Source organism: Rhamphochromis sp. 'chilingali', assembly GCF_963969265.1.
Source record: "Rhamphochromis sp. 'chilingali' genome assembly, chromosome: 3".
In the NCBI taxonomy this organism is placed as follows: Eukaryota; Metazoa; Chordata; class Actinopteri; order Cichliformes; family Cichlidae; genus Rhamphochromis; species Rhamphochromis sp. 'chilingali'.
The window spans coordinates 26,580,207-26,592,707 of record NC_137931.1 but is presented as its reverse complement, the minus strand read 5'-3'; the positions used below and the strand labels follow the sequence as shown (position 1 = coordinate 26,592,707).

The 12,501-nt window shown below is 38.5% G+C and overlaps 1 protein-coding gene across 1 annotated transcript in view; it reads left to right on the top strand.

Annotated features, from left to right (window-relative positions):
* LOC308393290 (NACHT, LRR and PYD domains-containing protein 3-like) overlaps window positions 1–6,248 on the top strand; it is a 33,692-nt gene extending 27,444 nt beyond the window's left edge. The window contains exons 9-12 of the mRNA XM_080876944.1: window positions 1,570–1,743; window positions 2,290–2,445; window positions 4,606–4,652; window positions 4,826–6,248. Coding sequence (XP_080733070.1) covers window positions 1,570–1,743; window positions 2,290–2,445; window positions 4,606–4,652; window positions 4,826–5,418 — 970 coding nt within the window. The 3' untranslated portion in view covers window positions 5,419–6,248. The remainder of the gene's footprint in view (window positions 1–1,569; window positions 1,744–2,289; window positions 2,446–4,605; window positions 4,653–4,825) is intronic.
* The last annotated feature ends 6,253 nt before the right edge of the window (window positions 6,249–12,501 follow it).

Genomic DNA, 12,501 nt, shown 5'->3' with positions numbered 1-12,501 from the left:
TAAAAAATGTATAACTGCATCTCATCAGCATAACAGTGATAGGAAATGTCCTCGGAGGGGTTCATTATACGTTGGAGGGGAAGAAGCTATATTAAAAACAATAAAGGCCCCAAAACAAAACCTTGAGGGACACCGTAAGTAAGGGAGGTAGAGGATGACCTGAAATAAGAGACCGTCACAGAAAAACATTGGTTATGTAACTATGAGGAGAACCACTCCAAGGCAGTTCCAGATATACCAACCCAATATTTTAGCCTTTCAAGCAAAATGGTGTGGTTAACTGTGTCAAAAGCCGATGTTAGGTCCAGAACAGAGCAGAACAGAACATTTTCCTGCATCATTACTCATAAAAATGTCACTAGAGACTTTAAGAAGGGCTGTTTCCGTAGAGTGAACTCTCTGAAAGCTGGACTGAAACTTGTCAAAAAGGCTGTGTTTGTCTAGAACTGCTATAAGTTGCTTAGCCACAACCTCTTCTAGAAGGTTAGCAATTAATGGTAATTGGTGACTATCTATATCTATACTGCACATAAAACATGATATAATTGCTATAATAAATGCGAATTGAGAGATAAACAGGAGAGACATTTTCATCGATGCAGAAGACAATCAATGAACTCGCTTCACAGCTGACTGTCATGAATGACTGTTTTTTTAGTTTCAAAGAGACATGAGGGGTACTCCCCAAAGTCTGGCCTGGATCAGTGTCTGTGGTTACCATACTTACTGGAAAAGCTACTGTGAATTAAACAGATGGCATAACTTACCGGCGATATGACTCTTTACATTTTTCATTACAAAAGAAATGTACGAATTAGTTAATTTAAAGTTATCATATTTATAGTTATCAGTGTCATAGAATTCCAGTCTAACACATATGAGCATCAGATCAAATCACAGGGCTGCTGTACATCGAAGGACCAGCAGGTGTCAGTACTTCCAAATTAGCGGTTAAACAAGGCTTCGTGTGATCTGCCTTTTGGTGAAGCAATTGGCCAGAAAGATTCGACACATTCATGGGGCTTCATCACATCATCACTATTTACAGTTTATAGCAGCACCATTACCGCTTGTGATTTGAAATGCATTCTGAGATACCTGGTTGTCCCAAGTCAACACTACCGCCAGTCCATAGCAATTGGTTGTCTAAGATCAAACTGTCTTCATTTACTGTGCGCGGTAAGCAATAAGATGTTACACAAGCTGGAGTGGCAGTGTTAACCCCACCCCTTGACTTTGATGGGTGACAAATGAAATTAATTAATGAACAAAGCAGCAGGGCCAGGAGTGCTAAAATGAATTAAGTAAATACATCATTAAATAATTAATTTAATATTTCAAAAATTGATTAATTAAATATATAATTATTAATTAAATGTCTCATTGATTAATTAATTTGGAAATAAATAATTTAATAACTGTTTTAAATTAAATTAATGACATTTAATAAATTATTTAATAACATGTTTAATTAATTAAGATTATATTTTATCAAGATCATATTTTTTTTCAAAGGTGCAGACCACAAAGTTTAACATGCTGTTATTTTTCTCATTATTGTCTCTACAGATTGAGTGTCTGTAATCTCTCAGAGAGAAGCTGTGAAACTCTGTCTTCACTTCTCAGCTCCCAGCCTTCCAGTTTGAGAGAGCTTGACCTGAGTAACAATGACCTGAAGGACTCTGGAGTGAAAGTTTTGTCTTCTGGACTAGAAAGTCTGTGTTGTAAACTGGAAACACTCAGGTCAGCATTCTTAAAATGGTCAATAGATGACTATTTCAAATCTTTAAGCAATGCAGGGCTTTCTGTTGTGATTTAAATTATCTACTGTATTATATTGTTCATCCTAATCTGTGCGATTTATCTGATCAAAAAATGAAAAACGTATAAATAAAGTGTTGGAAGTTGTCCAACATATTGAACATATTTATTTCAGATGTTTTTGTTGTCCTCACAAGGTAATATAAGATATAAAGACTTTTATAATATAGACTTAATTTGCTGTCATAATCTGGTCAGACGTCTCGCTTGCCCAATATTTTCATTAGAACCAAAAAGCAACAAAGCTGATGACACCCGAAACAGTCTCAGCCCTACTTTATGTATTTTTTGTCTTAATTTTTATTTCATTAATTTTTTATCATTTGCAGATTTTAAGGTTTAGATTGACTAATGGCTATTTTTAACTACTGCTTCAGTCATGTCATTTTTTAATGATTTTTGGCTGCAATTTTTCTGTTTGCATTTAGCTGTGTTGCTATTCTCTAAGAGTATTTGTCATGTCTACAGGCTGTCAGGCTGCCTGATCACAGAAGAAGGTTGCAAGTCTCTGGTCTCAGCTTTTAGCCTCAATTCTTCCCATCTGAAAGAGCTGGACCTGAGCTACAATAATCCAGGAGAGGCAGTAGTGAAGATGCTTGAGCAGCTAAGACTGGACACTCTGAGGTATGTAGATGGCCGTTACAACCACAAACACTGTCTGATAGATGAGGAAACTGACCCTGTCTGATTACTTAATGCTGGAAACTAGTGTAATTTGAATAATCACACATGTAGGAACATTTTTCCCATTCTGGTCTAACATAAACAGTAGATGTCTGTATGGGGTCTCAAAGGGCAAATTTTCTATCAACAACAATGGTGCAACCTGTTCTAACTGATGTGTGGAAAGGAACTTACATCTTTACTCTCTGACCTTTATTTAGATTAAGTTTTATCTGTGTGTAGAGACCACGCCCAGGACATGTTTAGCCCCTAATTCTTCCCCTAATTCTAGCATAAACTAGAATTAGGGGAAGAATTAGGGTTGTTTGCCTAGCTTAGAAAAAAAGAATTGTTAATATAAATGGATTACTAGGTCACTCAACCTAACTGGCCACCTACAAAAATAGGCTTTGCATTGCTAGTTTGCTGCTTCTGAGCGTTTACATCTGAGACTTGTTTGTGCTAAAATATCAAATTGATCTTCTGGACTTTGTGATGACACAGTCACAGTTACATAAAGTCAAAGTTAATTAACTTTGGTTGAAATTCAAATTCAATTATAATAAGAAATAATAATTACAGCAGAAAGCGAATACTAAGGAACAATGGAATGGAGCTGGTGGAGCAAACTGGGTCACCGGTTGGGGTGTTAGGCCCAGACTAGTGGGTGTTTTTGACTGTAAAGCCGGTCTAGCATTAACAACCTGTTACCCTGCAGCCTGCACTGCAGGATATGTACTGTGCCATTGAGAGCTCCAGAAAGAGCCTGCACGGTGGTCCTGCAGCCAACCAGCACTTCAGTCAAATGTTATTGATATTTTTGCATAAATAAATGAAGATGATGAGCCTTTTAACACACATACAAAAGGAACATGTAAACATATGCTATAATTATTTTAGTGTGATGCTGTGATACATCATATTGTGAAATATCACTGACATTACATACTGTGCTCAACTGAACTCTCAAATGTAAAAATATTTGTTAGGATATATACTGTTATATACAGTTAGGAGAATATGAAATAAATCTATACATCATAAAGGTCAGCCAGAGGACAGAAGCAATCCGAAAACGACAAGTATGAGAATGAGAGTGAGTGAAACAGAGCAAGAGAATACAAAAACAGAAACAAATGAAAAGTGAAGTGACAATTGCTTCCTTTTGTCTTAACTGCAACTGCTTCTGTTTGCACATTGATCTGATTATTTATGAATTCTTGCCATTCACATTCAGGTTAAGTAGCAGCACATCACAGATGGGAAAATGAAAAGCAAGCAGGTCCCTCAGTGATCATCCACATGCAGAAAAATACAACATACCTGTTAATTAACAGGTCACAGAGTCACTGATATTGTCAATTTAGAACAAACAGAGAGAAGACAGAGACAGAGTCTGAACAAAAAAATAATAGATGATTTTATAGGGTGATGAAAGAGGAACTCTTCTCAGAATGAGTGGCAGGAAGCAGGAATGTTGACTTAATTTTAGGTAAATTAAGCTCATTGGCTATTCCTGCTGTTTGTGTCATATCACAATGGCATGTTGTATCATGTCTCATTTATTACAGTTATAATTGTTTACAGACTAAAGCATGGAATTGCAGATTTGTGTTCTAATACGTGGAGCTAGTAAATAAAATCTATGAATTATTCCATCCTGACTGAAGCATAACCTTTGTAAAAGCAATAGCAAAGATAGCAGTGATCATGAGGATCACATCATATTCTATGACCGCTACAGTAGCTCAAAATATGTGATGCACTGGCTGCTGCACTCTACCTGTACTAAATCATTTTTTGTACCCAGTCCCAGTCTTTATGTTTAATATGTACTCACTCCCTGACAGCATGAATGAATGTCACAGTGTGTTGAAATTGACTGTGACTGTGGCACATGTTGAATGCTCTCTGGACATCATGCTTAATAATAAAGATTATGATGTAATGTGCTAATCATTTTTGCTCTTTTGAAGTTTAGACATTTTCTTCAAGTGTATGTGTCCAAAAGTTGGATTTTTCCTTTATCAGTGTCTATCAGTATTTGTATGAGAGCGATGTAATGTCCACGTGTGCATGCTGAAAGAGACTGTGCTGGTCTGACCCCCCTCCTCCTTTCAGGGTGGAGCCTGCTGGAGTCCGATGGCTGACACCAGGTCTGAGGAAGTGTAAGTGTGTTTTTAATGTGATTCATAAAAAAAAAACGGAAACATTTATCCACCTTCAAACTGTCACATCACTCATTCACATCTCTGATGTCAAAAGTCATCATCAAAGTGTCAATCAATGAACAGATGATGGATCAATAACTGCAGCTGGATTGTGTTTGTTTCTCCATCAGATTCCTGTCAACTCACAATCGACACAAACACAGTGAACAGAAACCTCAAACTGTCTGACAACAACAGGAAGGTGACACGTGTTTTATCGATTCCATTATATCCTGATCATCCAGACAGATTTGACTGGTATCCTCAGCTGCTGTGTAAAGATGAGCTTGAAGGTCGCTGTTACTGGGAGGTTGAGTGGAGAAGAACGGCTTGGTTATCAGTGAGTTACAGAGGAATCAAAAGGAAAGGAAGGAGTGATGAGTGTGTGTTTGGTTTAAATGATCAGTCCTGGAGTCTCAGATGCTCTAATGATGCTCATTCTGTCTGGCACAGAAGCATAAAAACGTCCGCCTCCTCCTCCTCTGTCTCTAACAGAGCAGCAGTGTATGTGGACTGTCCTGCTGGCACTCTGTCCTTCTACAGAGTCTCCTCTGACACTCTGATCCACCTCCACACCTTCAACACCACATTCACTGAACCTCTTTATCCTGGATTTGGGTTCTGGGCTCCATCGGATGGTTTGGCAAAGGGTATTATCGACATTTATGGCCCTCCTTTGAATAAACTATTATTTGACTTTGAGTCAGTGACTCTGTGTAGTTAGCGTTCCCCTGTTAGAGAAACAGCTCAGTCTGTACATATTTGGCTCTTTCAGTCAGAAACACATCATGAGATGTATGAAAGATGCTGATATTTTATTTTCAGTACATTTAGAATGATGAAATAACTCAACTTTAACATGTCAGTGGTGGCATTTGGAGAATTAAACCATCCTTTAGAAACTAGATATAAATATTATATTTTCCAATATGATTTTTTTCTGTGGTACAGATGACAATGAAAAGATATAAAACAGTCTGCAAATCATAAGTTATCAATTCAAATGATTATTAACGCCATAAGAGAAGGTTTCCTGTTATTTGTACCACTCAGTTGGTCATGTGATCTGGCTGTGCAGTCCACCATAACTGACATCGCTTTCTATTTTGATATTTTCATGGTAAATAAACAGATTCTTGTTTAGCACTTTTCTGCACACATTCATACTCTGATGGATGATGGAGAGGGTTAGTATCTTGCTCAAGTATATTTTGCATGCCAACTGGAGCAGCCAGGGATTGAACCACCAACATTCTGATCATTAGATGCCTTGCTCTATCTCCTGAGCTATAGCCAGCCATCATCAAAGCCCTTTCTTAAATCCTCTCTGAGAGAATCTCAAACATGAGGAAGACAGGGAAGAGAGTGGACTCATTAGTAAAATGAAACACAGCCAATATTGACGTTTAAGACAAGGGAGGTAACAGAAATACTATCTATATAGATATGGCAGTGGTCACCATGGCAACATCACTGTCATTTGCTGTGTATTGTATTGATCATAATCCTGTCGTTTGTATTTCTTTTTATTGTTACCATTTTTGTCTTTTTTTAACAAACTATTTTTATCTCTTGCCATTGTTTGCCAGTGAGTGAAACAAAATTTTGTTCCATCTTTCTGCAATAAAAAATATCTTTAATTCTTGCAAGTGTAGAGTTGTAGTTACTTACAGTGACCACTAGAGGCAAGTGATCCTAATAGTTTCCCTGGAACCGTCCAGTTCATCCACATAAATAAGATGGCTGGTTCCATCTTATTTATGTGTTTATATGTGTAAAAACCACAACCAATACAGCCTTCGTTCGAACAAAATCATACAATTGATTGTCCCAAAAATCAGAACAGAATTGGGGAAAAAGGCTTTTAAATATGCTGCCCCTGCTTCCTGGAATAATCTGCAGAAGGAACTGAAATGATCAGAATTGGTTACCTTGGGAGAGTTTAAGTGAACAGCTCTTTTACTCAGTGTGATTGTTTTTAATGTACTCTTAATTTGATCTGTTATTGTATATTTTACACATGGTGGTATGGGATATTGTATTTGTTTTAAATGTTATATACCTATGTGGTATGTGACTTTTGTTGCCATGATGCCAGGTCTCTCTTGGAAATGAGATTTTTAATCTCAATGAGATTTTTTTTACCTGGATAAATAAAGGACTAATAAAAAAAAAAAAATTAATGAAGCTGTTGGTGATCAACGCTTATCAGTACAACTATAAAAACAATATTAAACATTTAAGTGCTCTACAAATAGTTTGTCTGATGTATATAACTAAAATGTGTTTTAAAAGGGTAAATATAAATGTCAAATTGACAGCAGATTTCACCGTAATGTACTCTATTTTTAAAATATGCCAAATATAATCTGGCTTGGTAATGTTTTACTCATATTTTGTTTACACAGACTAAAGCAGTAGGACATGAGATGAAACACTGCTCCCCTCAAGCAGGAGGCTCCAGTCCATTCTAGTGAGCCGGACAACAGGAGCCATGGGTCTTTTTTCCCCTTTGTCTCAGCCTCTCTCTCGCACTTTTTTTCCGCTTCACTCCACACACAAGCCTTGTGCTTTGCGCTGAGCAGAGGGGGGAGGGGCGGTAGTTACACTTGCAGTAGCACAGGAACAGAGCGGGAGGGAAAGAGACAGAAAGAGAGCCAGGGACAACAACATCACATTAAAAAGGTATAGTAATCATCCACAACTATTTTCAGTTGCGGATGATAAAGGATTCCGAAAGTTTATTCATGCAGGTCCATATGACAGAGAATGTGCATCTTCTTTTTGTTTTCATATTTTAATTTATATTTAATTGTGTTGTGGTTTGCAGTGTTTTGTGTTGTTTCACTTTAAATTTGTTTAAAAAGGAAAAGCTGAAAATTTAAATAGTTAAAAGATGAAATGTGAATAGTTGGACTGCTGCAAGGGGGGGAGATGAGATGAGACCACAGTGGAAGGAGCAGGGGAGGACATGGAGGAAGGCTGTTTTAGTGTGGGAAATGAAATTTGGGTTTAAGAAACTGGGAAGAAAAAACGACTGCCTTGTGTGGAGAATTGAAGAGTGTCTGGAGCACCGCAAAGAGGAGAGGTACACAAAAATTACACAAACAGAAAAATGCATTAATCCTACTAACACATACACACATGCAATGAAGCTCATGAAGATCAAACAGTATTTTTAACCATGCATTTCTGTTACCATCATCTTGTCCGGTTCACTTAGTAGGTTAAAAGGTGATACATAGACTAGTGAACTATTATTTTTGGGGAAGGATGATTGAATCATTGCAGGGGTGAACAGAATGCTGCAGGAGGGTCAGATGAGTGGAGACTAATAGATTATTGAGTTTCTTGCTTCTGATGTGTGGGGGAGGTCATATCATGACACACATCTGGGTACATGGGGGAAACAAAAACTCAAGGGCATAGATTTGGCATGGACGGAAGGGACATGTCCCCACCAATATCCAGCGATTATTGAATTGTCCCCACCAATAATTTGATCTCTTCGAGTAAAGAAAAACAAACCCAACAACAGGCGGCACTGTTAGTTATCTCAGTCTCCCAGAGCAGCATTTCTAATTTTGATTGAAACTGTCAGAGAAAACTGCAGCTTTGAGCAAGCCAGGATATTAGTTTACAGAGGCTGTTAAAATTATATGTCTAACATTAAAATGTTGGTGACACAATAATTTCATCCTAATGGTACTGACATATTCATAGGGTTAATTTTTGAGACAAAATATCATGAGGTAGTCATGATTGTGCAAATATTCCACCTTGTAGTGCAGTTTGCACAAATTGTTTTAAAAATGCACTCAGCCTACAAACATTACTGATGAGTCAAGATCTGCACAAATTGACAGAAACACTGAAGCAGCTACTCATTTTATTCTTATTGTCATGTATGTCCTATTTGTCAGGTGACAGAAGAACCAACACAAAGCTCAGAGAGCAATGGTGACACAAGATCACAGGTGAAATTGGATGATGACCTGGTGGTTCATGACTGTATTTGAAGCACATGTGTGACTGCATGTATGTGGAATGTCTCACTGTTATTTATCAGGTGACAGAGGCAGCTCTGCCATGTTGTAGCTCGGACAGAGGTGAAGAGGCGAGGTCACAGGTGACTGACTGATGATTTGGTGCTGTAGATTAACTAGTATTTATTATCATGACAACTGTTAGGCTGCTGATGTAAATTGATTCATTAGTGTATATTTGACAAAGAATCTGAATTGACATGTCTCACTTTTTATATGGCACGAATCCATGCGTTATTTTATCAGGTGGCAATATGTCCTAGTGTAGTCAGAGGGGAAGAGCCAGGGCCAAAGGTGAGGCACATCAAGCACAGAATAATAATTTTAATCTGAGGATAAAACGCATGTACTGAGGCTGAAAGAAGCTTCAGTGCTCTCAGAAGACTAAAAACATGGCTAAGGTTAACAATGACTCAAATGAGATTAAACAATGCCGCTGTATGCCATGTCCACCAGGAGAGACTGGACAGTATAGATGTAAAACCAATATGCCAGCAGTTCATTTCAGCTAACGAGAGGAGCGGGCATGTGTTTGGCTGCTTCACATAGTGGACATTGAGTTGTTGTGTGGGGCACCAGTAGTCCATGTCTGTTGCTGTAACAGTAGTTCATGTTTAGAATAAAAGATCCCAGCTCACTGATCTGATAGAGGGCAATAGTGCCTAAAATATTGCATAATTTTGCTGAGAGATCTTTTACTTTGTGGTAATCTTACATGAGTAGTTTTATGGACAAAAACCACCAGGTCATTCAGTGTTCCCTTAGTGCTAATGTGTCAGAGATGTTGGTGTACTATAACTGAAGTAATGTTGTTAAGTCCTTAAAGTCATATTCTTTTATTGTCATGAGTGTATTTGAAGCTATTTTTATTTTTGTATGTCACCTGATTTATATGGAATATGGCTGAAGTAAACTAAAGCCTAAAATACTTAGTCAGTCATTTGTTTAATAGTAATTTAACATTATATAATTCACATATTGTCATGATCCTGGGTCCTTTTGACCCAGCGTTTTGTGTTTTCTCTTCGTGATTGTGGTTCTGTTCTTTCTCTGGTTAGTGTTTACTCTGTTCTGCCCGTGTGTTCCTGTATCTAGTCCGCGTTTCTTAGTTTGTGTCTTTTCTTGTGTAAGTTCCTGTTTTATTGTGAAGGTCTGTGTCTTATGTGAGTGTTTTCAGTTTGCCTCCCTAGTCTCGTCATGTTAATCACTCCCAGCTGTGTTCCCACCTGTATGTAATCTCCCTGTGTTCTCTGAGTGTATTTAAGTTGTGTCTTCTGTCATAGTAATTGCTGGTTCGTCTGTGTTGTTTCCCCTCGGTCTCCCTGCGTCTCTTCATGTGTATTTCCCCGGATCTCCCTGCACCGTCATTCCTGGTTTGTGTTGTTAGTTTACCCAGTTTAGGTTTTCGGTTTCATGTTCACACCCCGTTGCTGTTTGTACCCACTGCTGTAAATAAACACTCACCTGCACCAGAGCTGCCGCCTTTTGGGTCCTTTCTCCACCTCCACACGGCTTGCCCCGGCAAACCGTGACACATATAAAACTATGAATTGTGATTTTAAATGGTTTAAAAGCATGTAGAATAGCATAAGTAGGCAAGTATATTTCTCCTCTTTTTATTAAGAAGCAAAAACAAAAAGGAAAAGAAACAGGGCAGAGTTCAGTGGTTGAATCATCCGTCCCCACCAATGCCAAAACCAAATCTACGCCCTTGCAAAAACTCATCATTTAATAGAATATTGCTGTTGTGTGAGGTGTGTGACTGGTGGATGAATGTTTTGGGGATTTACGTGGCTGATGCATTTTCTTTTGGTACCACTTTTAACCTACCAGTTGTATTTTGATCTATCATTCTAAGAGAGTACGCTTAGACAACTTCTAAAAAGAGGCCTTCATATTTTTTTGATTTTTAACAGTGCACTGAGATTTTTTGTTTGGCAATTTTCTCTTTTTCAAGCAGGCCTGCAAGATCGGAATCGAAAGCGCTACACAACATGTTGAACAATCGCAAGTGAGCTTCTCCAAAATTAAAATGGGCTCGGGAGAAAGCCACTTATTTGGGACAATCAGAAAACAAGTCCCTGCCAAAAAGGATTCAGCGAGGTAATCCAGTCTAAATTCTTTTTCTTTTTTGAAATGACGTCATTGCTGGCAGTAGAAACTCATTGCGTCACGAGAGGTTCTACTGTCAGCAAATAAAAAATGGGGACTGACTGGACTGACAAAAGCTTTGGCTGACTTGATACCAGTATGCAAGATTGCACCTCCACCCAGAGTGACAAAAGGGTGGATGTATGTATGTTTCTTTTTACAGGAGCAGAAAGGTGACAGCAACAGGTTGCATGGGCTTTTGGGCCGTGCTGACTTAACCTTTTAAATGCCACTTTCTGTGTCTTTGTGAATTTACCAGCAGTGTGTTATTAATGACCTTGTATTGTTTACAGTGCAGAGGTCACTGTGAGAAAGTGTTCATACAGATGCGCTGCGCTAACATCTACATCACTTTTTCCACAGCAGAGGGTTAATCAGGGTTGATCTAATCACATGATTTACAGCAGGACACACCGCTGGCTAATGTTTTTTTTGTCCACAGGAAGGACCACAGGAAGGACTACAGGAAGAGTCTTTTGTCTCTTCAAGGACTCTTCCTTGAAGAGTCCTTGAAGAGACTCTTCAAGGATTCACGCAAAGGAGTGTGAATCTTAAGGTGTGAAACAGCTGTGTACTACCTTTTGTTCCTGGAGAAGGTATTTAACTGAGAGCCATGCTAGGCTCAGTGAGACTCTGCTGACCGTCTGCCCCGCGGTCATGTAGGCTCTCCACAAGCTTGGTTTTCTGTTCTTTGTGTGTTTGGATTAAAGAATGTTAGCTACCGCTCACCGCTCATCTGCAGGCTTTATTTAAATGGAAAACTTCCACAACACTATGATTCAGATGTTGTTTGTCTGTCTTTGTAAAACTTTCACAGTGAATATCAGTATGTTGTGTTTCTCTGAAGCTCAGTTCAGCTGAGAATATTCAGTTCATGTCGCCTGCAGTCAGTAGCGGCCCTAGCCTGTTTCCTACATAATTTCCTTAGGGATTAATAAAGTATTCTGATTCTGATTGCTTCAGGATACATGACCTGCCATTATCCAATGGCACATCTGCTTACCTGTATCTTTTGCTCGTTTCTCCTCTTCTTTTCTATTTTTTCTAAACTGAGCACCTGATGGCTTTGAACTTTTCTTGTCCATCTTCCATTGGTTTTAATTTTGCACTCCAGTATGAACACAAATCCCCCATATCGAGGATCACCACAACATAACCTAATAGACCTACACCTTAGTTCACAGATTCACTTTGTCTAGGGTGTATTTCTGGGATTTCACACAACCCAGGATTCAAATCATGAATACAAATGGGCTTGGATTTACAACATTATGAATGAAATGTGCTCTATTTGGAAGCACCCCCTCCCCTTTCGACAGGTTGTGTGTGAGAAATCATCAAACTGTAAATTATAAATTTTAATTGTTATTGATCCCTTTACCCCGAGTCCTAAAGTGCATATTTATTTTCTTACTCTTCTTATATATATTGTTTGTTTACTTGCACTGCTGTAACTGGAGCTTCGTCGTCTCGTGTCTGTATATACTGGACTGTATGTAGCGGAGATGACAATAAAGTTTTACTTTGACTTCAGCAGCGAGCAGGCGCACCGAGGGCTCTCGCGCTCACTTTTCGCGTACAGAATTTCGAAAAAACATCGGTGCAAATTA